The 15,371-nt window shown below is 48.2% G+C and overlaps 2 protein-coding genes across 3 annotated transcripts in view; one reads left to right on the top strand and one right to left on the bottom strand.

The window, feature by feature from the left end:
* The first annotated feature begins 480 nt into the window (after positions 1 to 480).
* Positions 481 to 5,870, top strand: LOC138797233 (uncharacterized). Its single transcript, XM_069977084.1, has 4 exons — positions 481 to 780; positions 3,588 to 3,750; positions 3,926 to 4,092; positions 4,170 to 5,870. The coding sequence occupies exons 2-4, from the start codon at positions 3,600 to 3,602 to the stop codon at positions 5,493 to 5,495; spliced, it is 1,644 nt and encodes a 547-aa protein (XP_069833185.1). The 5' UTR covers positions 481 to 780; positions 3,588 to 3,599; the 3' UTR covers positions 5,496 to 5,870.
* Positions 5,845 to 15,371, bottom strand: part of LOC138797234 (retinol dehydrogenase 12-like) — a 27,809-nt gene continuing 18,282 nt past the window's right edge. For both annotated transcript variants that reach the window (XM_069977086.1, XM_069977085.1), the window contains one exon: positions 5,845 to 6,271. In XM_069977086.1, the coding sequence (XP_069833187.1) occupies positions 6,077 to 6,271 (195 nt within the window). In that variant the 3' untranslated portion in view covers positions 5,845 to 6,076. The remainder of the gene's footprint in view (positions 6,272 to 15,371) is intronic.

Here is a 15,371-nt window from a genome sequence, read left to right as displayed (position 1 = left end):
AGTACGACCTCCCTGTATATGAGGTGTCTGCACAGTACGACCTCCCTGTATATGAGGTGTCTGCACAGTACTACCTCCCTGTATATGAGGTGTCTGCACAGTACTACCTCCCTGTATATGAGGTGTCTGCACAGTACTACCTCCCTGTATATGAGGTGTCTGCACAGTACTACCTCCCTGTATATGAGGTGTCTGCACAGTACGACCTCCCTGTATATGAGGTGTCTGCACAGTACGACCTCCCTGTATATGAGGTGTCTGCACAGTACGACCTCCCTGTATATGAGGTGTCTGCACAGTACGACCTCCCTGTATATGAGGTGTCTGCACAGTACGACCTCCCTGTATATGAGGTGTCTGCACAGTACGACCTCCCTGTATATGAGGTGTCTGCACAGTACTACCTCCCTGTATATGAGGTGTCTGCACAGTACGACCTCCCTGTATATGAGGTGTCTGCACAGTACGACCTCCCTGTATATGAGGTGTACCGTGTACATTACCACTGGGAGGAGTCGGTGACTCAGCAGGAAGTTAAGTGAAGTTGTTGGGAGGAGAAAGGATTTGTGTAAATCAGAGAGGAGACATCCAGAGAGCGCAGGAGAGGAGAGGAGACATCCAGAGAGCGCAGGAGAGGAGAGGAGACATCCAGAGAGCGCAGGAGAGGAGAGGAGACATCCAGAGAGAGCAGGAGAGGAGACGAGACATCCAGAGAGCGCAGGAGAGGAGACGAGACATCCAGAGAGCGCAGGAGAGGAGACGAGACATCCAGTGAGAGAGGTCAGTTTACAAAGACCATTTACAGAGATACATACAAGAGACAGACAGAGGTACAGGAGATCGGTAACTGACTGCCTAAGATAGGTACAGAAGAGCGCTGCCTGAAAGACATAGAGGAGATCAGTGACTGACAGAGACATACAGGGGATCAGTGACTGACAGACATACATGGGATCAGTGACTGACAGACATACAGGGGATCAGTGACTCTGACAGACACATACAGGAGATCAGTGACTGACAGACACATACAGGAGATCAGTGACTGACAGACATACAGGGGATCAGTGACTGACAGAGACACATACAGGAGATCAGTGACTGACAGACACATACAGGAGATCAGTGACTGACAGAGACTTACAGGAGATCAGTGACTGACAGAGACACATACAGGAGATCAGTGACTGACAGACATACAGGAGATCAGTGACTGACAGACATACAGGAGATCAGTGACTGACAGACACATACAGGAGATCAGTGACTGACAGACATACAGGACATCAGTGACTGACAGACACATACAGGAGATCAGTGACTCTGACAGACATACAGGACATCAGTGACTGACAGAGACACATACAGGAGATCAGTGACTGACAGACATACAGGAGATCAGTGACTGACAGACACATACAGGAGATCAGTGACTGACAGACATACAGGGGATCAGTGACTGACAGACATACAGGGGATCAGTGACTGACAGACATACAGGGGATCAGTGACTGACAGACATACAGGGGATCAGTGACTCTGACAGACATACAGGACATCAGTGACTGACAGACACATACAGAAGATCAGTGACTGACAGACATACAGGGGATCAGTGACTCTGACAGACATACAGGACATCAGTGACTGACAGACACATACAGGAGATCAGTGACTGACAGACATACAGGGGATCAGTGACTCTGACAGACATACAGGGGATCAGTGACTCTGACAGACATACAGGGGATCAGTGACTGACAGACATACAGGGGATCAGTGACTGACAGAGACATACAGGGGATCAGTGACTGACAGACATACAGGGGATCAGTGACTGACAGACATACAGGGGATCAGTGACTGACAGACATACAGGGGATCAGTGACTCTGACAGACATACAGGGGATCAGTGACTCTGACAGACATACAGGACATCAGTGACTGACAGACACATACAGGAGATCAGTGACTGACAGACATACAGGACATCAGTGACTGACAGACACATACAGGAGATCAGTGACTGACAGACATACAGGACATCAGTGACTGACAGACATACAGGAGATCAGTGACTGACAGACATACAGGAGATCAGTGCGGTTCAGGGAAGAAACAGAGTGCTGCACCTCACACCTATGGCTGATACTAGTCTTTTCTCCGTGTTTTGCACTCCTCCTGGTGAGACCCACATGACCGCAATTAGCAGGAGACACCTGAGTGCACATGGTTTTAATCCCTCCTGTTTTTTCCCATTCTGTTTGCTGCAGCTATGGTGAGTGTAATTCCTTATCCAGACTTGTGCTGCTTGGGGGCGACCTTCTCCGCCGGCGGTGCTGGCCGGGTTCTGGTGTGGTGTTTGTGGGTCTGGTCCTGTGACATGGGGGTCGCAGGGCCGTCCCATGGCCCCCGTTCCCTGACTGTGCGCGCCTGCGGGGTTGGTGGCCACTGACTGGCACGGTGTGGACTTAGTGTAGGGACCCATGTGTATCAGATACCGGCACGAGGTACATGGGGCAGTATGGCTTGATCAATTCATACACAAAATTCTGATGTGTTTTTTATTTAGCCTAGCGGCACTAGTATCAGCCATAGGTGTGAGGTGCAGCACTCTGTTTCTTCCCTGAACCACATACAGGAGATCAGTGACTGACAGACATACAGGGGATCAGTGACTGACAGACACATACAGAAGATCAGTGACTGACAGACACATACAGGAGATCAGTGACTGACAGACACATACAGGAGATCAGTGACTGACAGAGACAGGAGATCAGTGACTGACAGAGACAGGAGATCAGTGACTGACAGAGACACATACAGGAGATCAGTGACTGACAGAGACACATACAGGCGATCAGTGACTGACAGAGACATGCAGGAGATCAGTGACTGACAGAGACACATACAGGAGATCAGTGACTGACAGACACATACAGGAGATCAGTGACTGACAGACACATACAGGAGATCAGTGACTGACAGAGACAGGAGATCAGTGACTGACAGAGACAGGAGATCAGTGACTGACAGAGACACATACAGGAGATCAGTGACTGACAGAGACACATACAGGAGATCAGTGACTGACAGAGACACATACAGGCGATCAGTGACTGACAGAGACATGCAGGAGATCAGTGACTGACAGAGACACATACAGGAGATCAGTGACTGACAGAGACATACAGGGGATCAGTGACTGACAGAGACATACAGGAGATCAGTGACTGAAAGAGACACATACAGGAGATCAGTGACTGACAGAGACAGAAAGGAGGTCAGTGACATACAGGGTGTGTTGGGAATGCTGGGAGCAGGGCGGTCTTGGGTGAGACTGTCTTCTGTCAGTTGCTCCATGCTTTCAGGATGAGTCACCGTGACATCACATGCGGCTCGTGCTGCAGCTGCCTGACATTGTGCTACCTGCTCCCTCACTGTCTCTCCTCATGTAGAGACCCCCCCCCCCATTCTGTGTGTGATTAGACTGTCCACCATCATATATACAGTGCCTTATGAGGGCCCCAGTGATATACAGAGCCCACCCTCCTCTGGTCACGTGACTCCTCTGTCCTCGCAGGGCGTCCCCAGGATGTCTCCCTGCAGGGATGTGGACAGTCTTACCAGCCTGTGCCTGCACAACATCGCCGACAACATGGAGAGCGTCTGGATGAAGGATTATACTGACAAGTACATGGAGGACTACAGGTTCATGTACATCGAGGGGCCCTTCAACCAGATAGGTGAGTACCCCCATGTATCCAACATGGCTAGATACCTTGTGTTAGATACACTGTATGGGGTGGAGTAGGGCTGATTATTTACCTCCTTATTGCCAGTCTCCACAATGTCCCTCACACTAGATTAAATACCCAGTTGTACCGATGGAGTATTTGATCCCTTCTCCATCCCCCACAGCCGGGCCCTTGGTACAGCAGCTGATCCGAATCCTTGGAGACTCCCGTAAGTTGAGTAAGGCCGGCCTCCAGCTCCTGCTCCAGCCTCACCTGACTGAGCTGAGCCTCCGCCCGTGTGCCGGACTGATCAACAACGCCATGGCCCAGCTGGTGACTGTGCGCTGTAAGGTGAGTGTCGCACCCCTGCCCCGCCATCCTCCCTCTTCCTCCATACACACTGATATCTGTCCTCCATTCCTCCACAGTTCCTGACCTCCCTGGACCTTCACTCCTGTACCCGCATCCCCTCAGCCTCCCTGGTCTCGATGGTGGAGCGCCTTCCTCGTCTCCAGAAGCTCTGCCTCTCCGATACTCAGAGTGATTCGCTGGTCTTAGCCACCATTGGCACGTCTTGCCCAAGGCTTCGGGAGCTGGACGTCTCCCGATGTAAGAAGATCTCCGCGTCTTCTGTGCTCTCCTTGGCGTACAATGTCAAGAGCGGACAGTTCTGCTGCCAGGCTCTGCGAGTTCTGCTCCTGCAGGGTGTAAGGCCGCAGGGTGATCAGTGGGTGTACGCCCTGTGCTTTTTATTACTGGCCCTGCCCGGCCTTGAGCAGCTCGCCAACCCTTCTCTGGCCGATGCCATGCGCCTTCTATACCTCCGGGACTTGAGTCCATCTGGTTTCCCACCAGAGAACTTTCCATCATTGGCCGAGGTTGCTAGAACCAGGTCTGGGAGGATGAGTAAATGCAATGAGGGGGTCAGGATAGAAGACACAAGGACGGCCACACAAGATGCCCCTCTGCGTCTGAAGAAGCTGGAAGACCTCGGTGAGGAGGATGTTTCGATTCTGGGATCTCTATGCCGCGGTTTGGAGGAGGTTGCCATCTCTCTCAGGAACCCACCTGAAAGCTCATGGAGCCTTATGCAATGGCCGAATCTGACTCTCTTGAATCTGCATTGCCCTGACCATCCCCTGAGGAGCCTGGAGGACATCCTGCCCAGCATCTACCCTGTCGGTCACAGCCTACGCCACCTGTCACTACAAAACCTGCTCTGGCGCCAGGAAGAGACTTTGCCCACCCTGCTCGCTTGGTGCCCCAATTTGAAGAGTTTTCAGAGCCACTTTACAGTGCTCTGTCATACTGTGTCACACAATGCCCTGGAGATGCCTCCTTGGCTGGGCAACCCTCTGCCACTGCCTCACCTGCACACCTTCAGTCTGCTCCTGGAGGGAGACGACCCCATACCAAACATCTTTAAGCACAAACTTGGAGGGTTTTTGGTGTCTCTTTTAAAGGGATGTCCTAAACTGGAGTCACTGTCTCTGTGTGGGGTCCCGACTCTCCTCGACACAGTGTTTGAGACGGTCTATGGGTCAACCCAGCCTGAGCCTCTCCAGAAGCTACGAGAGGTGTCACTATGCAACAGCAATGTCACCCAGTGGGGAGCGTCCCTTATACTGAGGGCCAAGAATGACCTGAAGACCCTGGACTTGTCTCACTGTAAGGATGTGATGTGTAGAGACTTCCAGAAGCTGCAGGAGAGGACGCGAAAGGACAAGCGAAACGTTAGCATCACGTGGCAGTGATTGGTGCAGGAGACTGGATGCTCCGTGCAGGAACCACTGACTCTTATGGCGTATGGCGGTCTGCTGTCAGTGATGGAGTGTGGTCTGAGGGGGTCAGTGACATCATTGGGGGTTAGTCTAGGATGTCACATGACTCTAACCCTGACCGCACTATGCCCCCATTGGTCTGCTCTCTGATGCCCCTGGGATCCCGCACCATCCGGTATTGGACATGTTGTGCTCCTCAGGCCTCCTTGTGCCTTTGTGAGGTAGATTGTATGGTGATCAGGACCTCCTCCTGTCGTTATTGTGGAGTGTAAGCTCTTGTGGTCAGGACCTCTGTGTTATGTCAGATTATTATGGCTGTAAACACTTTATAAATCAGATTTTTATTTATGACATTATACATAGTGTTTTCATTGGTCCTGAGTTTCGAGAAATGAGGTTCCCTGGTGGTCACGTCCTGAGGTTTATATGTTTTCATATCTTGTCCGAAAAATGACGTAACCGGAACCCTGAGTCCTCAGATGATCTCTGCCGTCCCTGAGATCTATTGGTCTCTGCTTTTCTCCTGTAATCTTTTCTGGTTCGGGAGATGTTGGTCATTTTCCCGGATTAGTATTGAGGTTAGTCGCCGACTCGCACGCCTCCCATAGTTTCTTGTTGACGGCCGGATCCCGCGTCTTCTCAGAGGGCAGCACAATGGTGCAGTCACTGTCAATAAACTTTCCCGTCAGCCCATGGGCCTCCTCTGATACAGAGCAGAAAATGGTGCTGGCGGCCCCCTCCTCAGCGCTCTAAGGAGGAAACAAAGGAGGAGACCAATAAGATGGAGGAAGGAAGAGGGGTTGGAGAAGGTGCAAGAGGGGGAAACATGGAGGAGGAGGTACGGGAATGATGGGGGCAGGATGTAAGGGAGAAGGGAGGCTGTAATGGGGGCACAGGGAGGAGGAGGTACGGGAATTATGGGGGAGGATGTAAGGGAGAAGGGAGGCTGTAATGGAGGGCACAGGGAGGAGGAGGTACGGGAATTATGGGGGAGGATGTAAGGGAGAAAGGAGGCTGTAATGGGGGGCACAGGAAGGAGGAGGTACGGGAATTATGGGGGAGGATGTAAGGGAGAAGGGAGGCTGTAATGGGGGGCACAGGAAGGAGGAGGTACAGGAATTATGGGGGAGGATGTAAGGGAGAAGGGAGGCTGTAATGGAGGGCACAGGGAGGAGGAGGTACGGGAATTATGGGGGAGGATGTAAGGGAGAAAGGAGGCTGTAATGGGGGGCACAGGAAGGAGGAGGTACGGGAATTATGGGGGAGGATGTAAGGGAGAAGGGAGGCTCTAATGGGGGGCACAGGGAGGAGGAGGAGGTACGGTAATGATGGGGGGAGGATGTAAGGAAGAAGGGTGGTGTAAGAGGAGGCACAGGGAGGAGGAGGAGGTACGGGAATGATGGGGGAGGATGTAAGGGAGAAGGGAGGCTGTAATGGGGGGCACAGGGAGGAGGAGGAGGTACGGTAATGATTGGGGGAGGATGTAAGTGTGAGAGATATAGTCTGAAAAATATATATCTATATCTATATGTATACTCAGGTATAGCTCGTACTGCCATATGGTATTCATTATATATATATACTTGAATGTGTCTTTGTTCTCTTAAGAGTTGGGAGGGGGGAAGCGAGTGGTCTGGGTGTCACATAACTTAGGAACTCATCAGCATAAGACCCTCCCGAGTAGGCAAATAGCCAATTGTGCCAGTATTAACCCATGATGTAACCACCCTTTTCCTGTACGTCATAACTAGTATAAGAACTGTTGTTTGTGTAATAAAGCAGAATCCTTTTGCATTGATACCAATTGCTATTGGTGTCTGTGTGAATCTGTATGAGCGCTCATACTATTATTTGATATAATTTGGATACCGCACAAAGAGGAAGAAATCGCTATTAGTGCGATAACAGTTTTGGTGCCGTGACTCGGATGATCTAGATCTAAATGGCGTTTGTTCAACCGTACCAGAGATAAGCTTTAAGGGGGAACATTAGATGAGATCACAGCTGCAGCAGAGGTAAGAAAGCCTTATTTTCTTACACTCTCCTCTTGGTTCCCGCTTAGCTTGTCCCTAAGTGTTGACCTGACGTTATTTAGGGTTCAATTGTGCTGGATCTAGATCTAAATTAAGAACCCTAAGATCCCCTCTTTGTGTTGGTAGTGCTAAAAGTCTGTGTTTTGTAGAAAGAATATCCGGTACCATTCGGATATAACGCAGTACGTGAGACGTAATACGTAATACGTAGTATTGTGTATTGTGTAAGGGCTCCCTCTAGAGGATGTTATATAGGAACTGCATAAAGAAATTGCATATAAACAGAAAGTGAGTTAGAACTGTCTGTAACTGTGAATAAAGAACCCATATATTAGTTAGCCTCACTCTCGCAGCTGAGTACAGTCAGCCGAGTGCAGAGAGCTTAAAAAAAAAAAAAAAAAAAAAAAAAAATAACAAAGAGAAGAGTACTAGTTTGCCCTTGTAGATGCGGAGTATAGTCTGCCTCAAGGCGCAGTGTGAGAGTACTAGTTTGCCCTTGTAGATGCGGAGTATAGTCTGCCTCAAGGCGCAGTGTGAGAGTACTAGTTTGCCCTTGTTGATGCGGAGTATAGTCTGCCTCAAGGCGCAGTGAGAGTGGTTAGAGTCCACCAAGTACTGGTCAGTCCGGTCGAGCTGAGTATAGTCAGCCGTAGAGGAGCTACGTGTGTGGTTAGAGTCCACTAAGTCTTGAAAAAAAAAAAAAATATATAAATAAAAATAAATAAATAAATAAAAATAAAAAATGGGTAGTGCACTGCCGTGTTGGTAGTACCGATGTTTGGAAATGTTGACATTGCACTGCTCTTTCTCTTGCTCTTTAAATAATTTAAAATGTGACACCAGGCGACTTGCAGGTCGTCATGTACTGAGATTGCATTGATTTTGTATATGCTGTTTGCGTTTGGTTGTCAATAAAATCAGATTACACATAAAAATAAAAAATGGGTAATTCTAATGTTACAGGTGGTAGCGTAACAGCTGCCCAATTAATGGAGGACAGAGAAGGTAAAGATGCAGTTAAAAAGTTGAAATCGTTTATGCAAGCCTTAGGGATGCCAGAAGGTGGTAGATTGAAGGAAGAATTGTGGAAAGAGATATTGCAGGAAAAGAGAGGTTGGTTGAAGGATAATAATCGTCTAGAACAAGCAGAATTATGGTGGAAGATATCTTTAGAAGTGACTGATGGAAAGTTAAAAGAAATTGAGAAACATGGACAGTTTTTTATATGAGAAGATGTCTGAGAACAAAGAGAGTGTTAGCTCTTCAGCACAGGGTGGGGCAGCCCCCACCACCGTGTGTAATGCTCTTTCAACAGGAACTCCCTCCATCGTGTAAAACATTCCAATCCAAAACCCCCTTCATTCCCCAACTTTAGTTCCAAATGGTATACCTTCTATGGTACATACTGCTCCACCCCTATATGGTGGGGGTTGGGAGTGTAGTTGTAGACAAAGGAATCCTGACTGGAGAGAGATTTGTTGTAAATGTACTACACCCAAAAGTTGGCTAAGTCTAGCTATCTCCCCCAGTACTGGCCTTTACCCTAGTGTATGTGCAAATAATTCTTCCCAATTATATGTACCACCAAAACCAAGTATGCCTACTATAGCTGCACCTATAATGACTACGGGAGGTTCCTTACATGCACCCCTTGAATATAGTAATCCCCCATCACTTCTACCCTATTCAGATAGAAGTGCACCACAGTCACAGGGAAGTGCAGCAATGGTTTTGGAAGATAGAGATTTTAGGTCCGAGGGAACATTATCTGCGCCAAACAAATCTAGATCAAATCCTTTTTGGCGCACATCCCGACAACCAAGTTATGGGATTGGCCCCCTTAGGGGACCAAATGATCATCCTGCTGAGCCTGCCTATCACCCTTGGTCCCCTAGTGAGATGCTAGCAATAATGAGCAGAATTCCTAATCCAGAGGAGTTGGGTTAGACTTACTGAGTGGGGGAGGAAGAGGCTAGCAGATCAGTCAGCCACCTTGTCTGATATGCAACAAGACAAAACAGAGTTTTATACTAGACTGCAGCAGAGATGGATGGATTTGGGCTTTGAAAATACCTCAGAGATGCACGGTAGTATTTGCCTGCTGCTTTTGTAGAGGGTCTTAGAGAAAACATTTGTAAAGGTTTGGTATGGGCCAGACCTGAGTGGAGGTCTCTACAACCTCCTATTCTGTTGCAAGTTGCTAAAGGAGTGGAAGTAGAATTCCCCAAAAGACCTAGAGCGGGTGTGGCTGCTTATCAGCTCCACCCAGAAGAGGGAAAGGGAGGAATATTTAGACGCAGGGGTAGGTGTTTCAACTGTGGCAGATATGGACATTGTAGGCGTGAGTGTCGTGTACCTCTCCGCCCCAGAGAGGAAACAAATGGACGCTCTCAGCAAATGGAACGCCCATAGGGAGTTGCCAATGCAGAGTCAAATGCTGTGTCTCTATTATCTATGCAAGTCTTTCAGACTCTATTACACTATTGAGTCTCTTGGCCACGCCTCGGCTGTCCTCACTCAAGCAAGGGCAGGCAAACAACGTCCTGTGGCCTATTACTCTGCCAGACTTGACCCAGTAGCCAGAGGAGCTCCATCTTGGCTGTGCTGTTGCAGTTGTATACCCCATGCTTGATAAAAGCTCTGACATTGTACTGAACTACCCTGTTACAGTACTTGCCCCGCATGACATCACTGCCATTCTAACACAAGTGCAGCCCAAGCACCTCTCCACTGCCCGGCACCTTAGACTTCAATGTGCACTCCTTATGCCACCAAATGTCACCCTTCAAAGGTGCACAGCCCTGAACCCGGCTACTCTGCTGCCTCTGGAGGGGGGAGGGAGTAGTAGTATGAGTCACCTAGCACAGTATCTTCCTGACTCAGAGGAGTCACATGACTGTCTCCAGTTAATGTCCCAAGAGACAGCAGGGTTTGATCATGTGGTAGACACCCCCCCCTAGAAAACCCAGAAATGGAGCTCTTTGTGGATGGATTGCGGTATGGTGTCCAGGGAAAATTTTATATGGGGTACGCAGTTGTTACCCAACATGAACTCGTCAAGGCAGAACCCCTGCCTCCTCATATGTCTGCACAAGAGGCCTGCAGATATGCAGAGGGAAAAACTGCTAACGTATTTACTGATTCCAGATATGGGTTTGGGATTGCCTATGATTATGGTCCCATCTGGAGGGCTAGAGATTTTCTCACAGCAAATGGCAAGCCAATTAAAAATAGCAAGGGTGTAAAGGCCCTATTGGATGCTTTGCTGTTGCCAAAGAAGGTGGCCATTGTTAAGGTCAAAGGCCACTCTTCGGACAAAACCCCTGAAGCTCGAGGGAACCATCGGGCTGATCAGACAGCAAAAGCTACTGCACAAAATCCCAGACATGACCCTGCAGGGATTGCAGCCGTACAACAAGACATTTCTCTGCCAGTTGATTTTGAAATGTTTAAAACATTGCAATCTCAAGCCAGTAAGGAAGAAAAGTCTGGGTGGGAAGAGAAAGGAGCTAAGATGAACCCTGAAGGAGCATGGGAACTAAAAAGGAAATTGTGTTTACCCCGTGCCCTGTTTCCTGCCACAGCTCAGGCCGCCCATGGTAACACCCACTTGTCAAAGACTGCAATGTCTGATCTGGTGAATAAATATTGGCATGCCCCAGGATTTAGTGTTGCAGCAGCCAAGTTTACCCAAGCTTGTATGATTTGTGCCCATCACAATGTGGGAAAGACTGTAAAAACACCTTTAAGACACACCCCCAGGCCCAATTTCCCCTTCCAAAGACTACAAATCGACTTCATCCAACTACCTAAAGTTGGGACCCTTGAATACGTACTAGTGTGTGTAGACCTATTCTCGGGATGGCCAGAGGCATATCCAGTGGCCAAAGCCACTGCGAAATCTGTTGCCAAGAAATTGATTAACGAGATAATTTGTCGTTATGGGGTCCCAGCGACAATTGAAAGTGACCGTGGTACACATTTCACAGGGGAGGTCATGAAAGAAATCATGGGGGCCCTGGGCGTTGAGCAAGCCTTCCATACAGCCTACCATCCACAAAGTAGCAGTAGAGTAGAAAGACTGAATGGAACTATCAAATCTAAGCTGCAGAAAGCTATGGCTGAGCTGAAAAAGCCATGGACAGAGTGCCTACCCCTAGCACTCTTCTCCATTCGGTATACCCCTAACCGAAAGACAGGCCTCAGCCCTTATGAAATTCTCTTTGGAAATGCCCCTAGGCTAGGGCTTTATTTTCCACAACTCCAGATGCAGCATAGTGACCTTACTGACTATGTTATCTGTCTCACAAAACGATTATCTAACATATGTTCCCAAGTGTTTGCTTCCCTTCCAGATCCAGACAGCATAGAGGCGACCCACTCTCTACAGCCAGGAGATTGGGTAGTGGTGAAAAAGCACGTCCGAAAAACTCTAGAACCACGATTTGAAGGTCCACACCAAGTTCTGCTGACCACCGCCACAGCTGTCAAATTGGAAGGAAAACCCAATTGGATCCACGCATCCCATTGCAAGAAAGTGCCTGAACCGTCACCAGAATGATCTTCAGGGGCGTAACTGTTCTGCATGTGGTGATATGTTTTGTGTATTTTATAAAAGGAGAACCTCAGACTGATAAAATCCCTACTTTTGTGTTCCAACAAGACGAAACAAAAACTGCTAGGTTCGACTTTTGTAGTGTAGTTGACTGTGGGCCAAAGGACAAAATAAATAAGGACACATGGCTCTGGTCGGACAAGTATATATGTGTGACAGAACCAAACTCTATGGCATGTGGAAAGTGGGGATTGGTGGGATGGAACACTAGTCCAAATAGTTGGGGATATACTCCAACGGGAGCCACCTCGAGAGTTAACAAAGGGGAAAACCTATTGCAGAGAATGACACTCATAAAAGCAATCCCATCTGATAACTGCAGGTATGATAGATGTAACCCTCTGTTCCTATCCATTAGAAATCCCACTCAAGAGGATTCAGGGACTTATGTCCTAGGAGCAGTGGTAGAGGGCAAAGATCCCATAGGTCAGTTCAAGATAATGGTAATAGGCAAGGATACACAGGCAAATCCTACCCCTCTGCCAATGTTTGGTGTTAAATACTTGGGCAATCTTAAATACGAAGATAAGTTAGCCATCGAGACTGGGTTCTCCGATACCAACTTATGGGTAGAATGGGTACGTTATACAGCCCTTTCTCAGGATAAATCTGACTGTATTGCCTGTGCTGCAGCTCGTCTCCATTTAGGAACTGTACCTTTTCCATTAGATGATATCACTGATCCTGAAGGTCTCAAGTGCATCCTTAAGATGTACTCTGAAACTGCTCCTATTAATGAGATGGCCCCACGTTGTAAAACCCTAGCATTATTATATCCTGCAGTAAAGGAGGAAGATCATATGGGATTTGGTGTAGTTCCGTACCCTGGGAACTATACTTGTTTTGAACGCAATAGTGTAGGACTACCCCTTGGTGTTTTCCCCCCAGGGTACTGTTCTCACATTGTACAACTCACTGACCCAAGCAATAGAAGTGACGATTATCTAGATAGATGGTTTATTAATCAAATAAACCAGCATGCAGATATCTGGTGGATGTGTGGAGACCTGAAACTCCGACCCAGGATGCAGATAGAATGGGTAGGCCAGTGTGCCTTAGTTAAGATACTTATGCCTTTCCAGATATTTCCCCACCTAAATGGAATGAGGTCAATCACGAACGTAGTAAGAGATCACTCCCAACATCCTTTGATCCACATGTCTATATTGATGCAATAGGAGTTCCTAGAGGAGTCCCAGATGAGTTTAAAGCCAGAAACCAGATAGCAGCAGGTTTTGAATCTCTCATTCCTATGATTGCCATTAATAAAAATGTAGATTGGATTAACTATCTCTATTATAATCAACAGAGATTCGCCAATTACACCCGTGATGCTGTCAAGGGAATTGCAGAACAACTAGGCTCCACCTCGATGATGGCCTGGCAAAACAGACTGGCCCTCGACATGATTTTAGCTGAAAAAGGAGGGGTCTGTAAGATGTTCGGAGCTTCGTGCTGCACATTCATTCCCAACAACACTGCCCGATGGAAGCATCACAAAGGCATTACAAGGACTCACAGCTTTATCAGAGGAACTGGCTCAGAACTCTGGAATTGATAATGCTTTTACCTCATGGCTTGAGAAATGGTTTGGAAGCTGGTCCAATGTAGTAGCCAACCTAGTTCTCACACTTGTTGTTGTCTTTGTAATATTAAGCCTTATATGTTGTTGTGTCATTCCTTGTCTCAGGAAACTTGTCTTACACACATTCAACACATCAGTAACCTCAAACACCATGTATATGAATAGTAACCCTATCAAAGACAAAGACTATTATGATCAATTATTTCAAGAGCGCAACTCTGCCCTTAAACAAACTAATAATCTTTGATAATTGCGGGGCTGTTAGGACAATGGGAAGGCGATACCCAAGAGGATTGTGGGGGGACCTGGTGAAGAAATAGGAAAGTCCAGCTCTGCGTCATTTAGGGCGAGGGTATGCACCTCACTTCGCCTTCTCTCATTGATCCTACAGTCCGCAAAAGGAGGGAATTGTGAGAGATATAGTCTGAAAAATATATATCTATATGTATATGTATACTCAGGTATAGCTCGTACTGCCATATGGTATTCATTATATATATATACTTGAATGTGTCTTTGTTCTCTTAAGAGTTGGGAGGGGGGGAAGCGAGTTGTCTGGGTGTCACATAACTTAGGAACTCATCAGCATAAGACCCTCCCGAGTAGGCAAATAGCCAATTGTGCCAGTATTAACCCATGATGTAACCACCCTTTTCCTGTACGTCATAACTAGTATAAGAACTGTTGTTTGTGTAATAAAGCAGAATCCTTTTGCATTGATACCAATTGCTATTGGTGTCTGTGTGAATCTGTATGAGCGCTCATACTATTATTTGATATAATTTGGATACCGCACAAAGAGGAAGAAATCGCTATTAGTGCGATAACATAAGGAAGAAGGGTGGTGTAAGAGGAGGCACAGGGAGGAGTAGGTACGGGAATGATGGGGGGAGGATGTAAGGAAGAAGGGTGGTGTAAGAGGAGGCACAGGGAGGAGGAGGAGGAGGTACGGGAATGATGGGGGAGGATGTAAGGAAGAAGGGTGGTATAAGAGGAGGCACAGGGAGGAGGAGGTACGGGAATGATGGGGGAGGATGTAAGGGAGAAGGGAGGCTGTAATGGGGGGCACAGGGAGGAGGAGGAGGTACGGTAATGATTGGGGGAGGATGTAAGGAAGAAGGGTGGTGTAAGAGGAGGCACAGGGAGGAGGAGGTACGGGAATGATGGGGGGAGGATGTAAGGAAGAAGGGTGGTGTAAGAGGAGGCACAGGGAGGAGGAGGAGGAGGTACGGGAATGATGGGGGAGGATGTAAGGAAGAAGGGTGGTGTAAGAGGAGGCACAGGGAGGAGGAGGTACGGGAATGATGGGGGAGGATGTAAGGAAGAAGGGTGGTGTAAGAGGAGGAGGTACGGGAATGATGGGGGAGGATGTAAGGGAGAAGGGTGGTGTAAGAGGGGGAAACATGGAGGAGGAGGAGGTACGGGAATGATGGGGGAGGATGTAAGGGAGAAGGGTGGTGTAAGAGGAGGCACAGGGAGGAGGAGGAGGTACGGGAATGATGGGGGGGAGGATGTAAGGGAGAAGGGAGGCTGTAATGGGGGGCACAGGGAGGAGGAGGTAGAGGAATGATGGGGGAGGATGTAAAGGAGAAGGGTGGTGTAAGAGGGGGAAACAT

Source organism: Dendropsophus ebraccatus, chromosome 7, assembly GCF_027789765.1.
Source record: "Dendropsophus ebraccatus isolate aDenEbr1 chromosome 7, aDenEbr1.pat, whole genome shotgun sequence".
Classification (NCBI taxonomy): domain Eukaryota; kingdom Metazoa; phylum Chordata; class Amphibia; order Anura; family Hylidae; genus Dendropsophus; species Dendropsophus ebraccatus.
The sequence above is the reverse complement of the archived record's forward strand: the minus strand, read 5'-3'. Positions and strand labels throughout refer to the sequence as shown.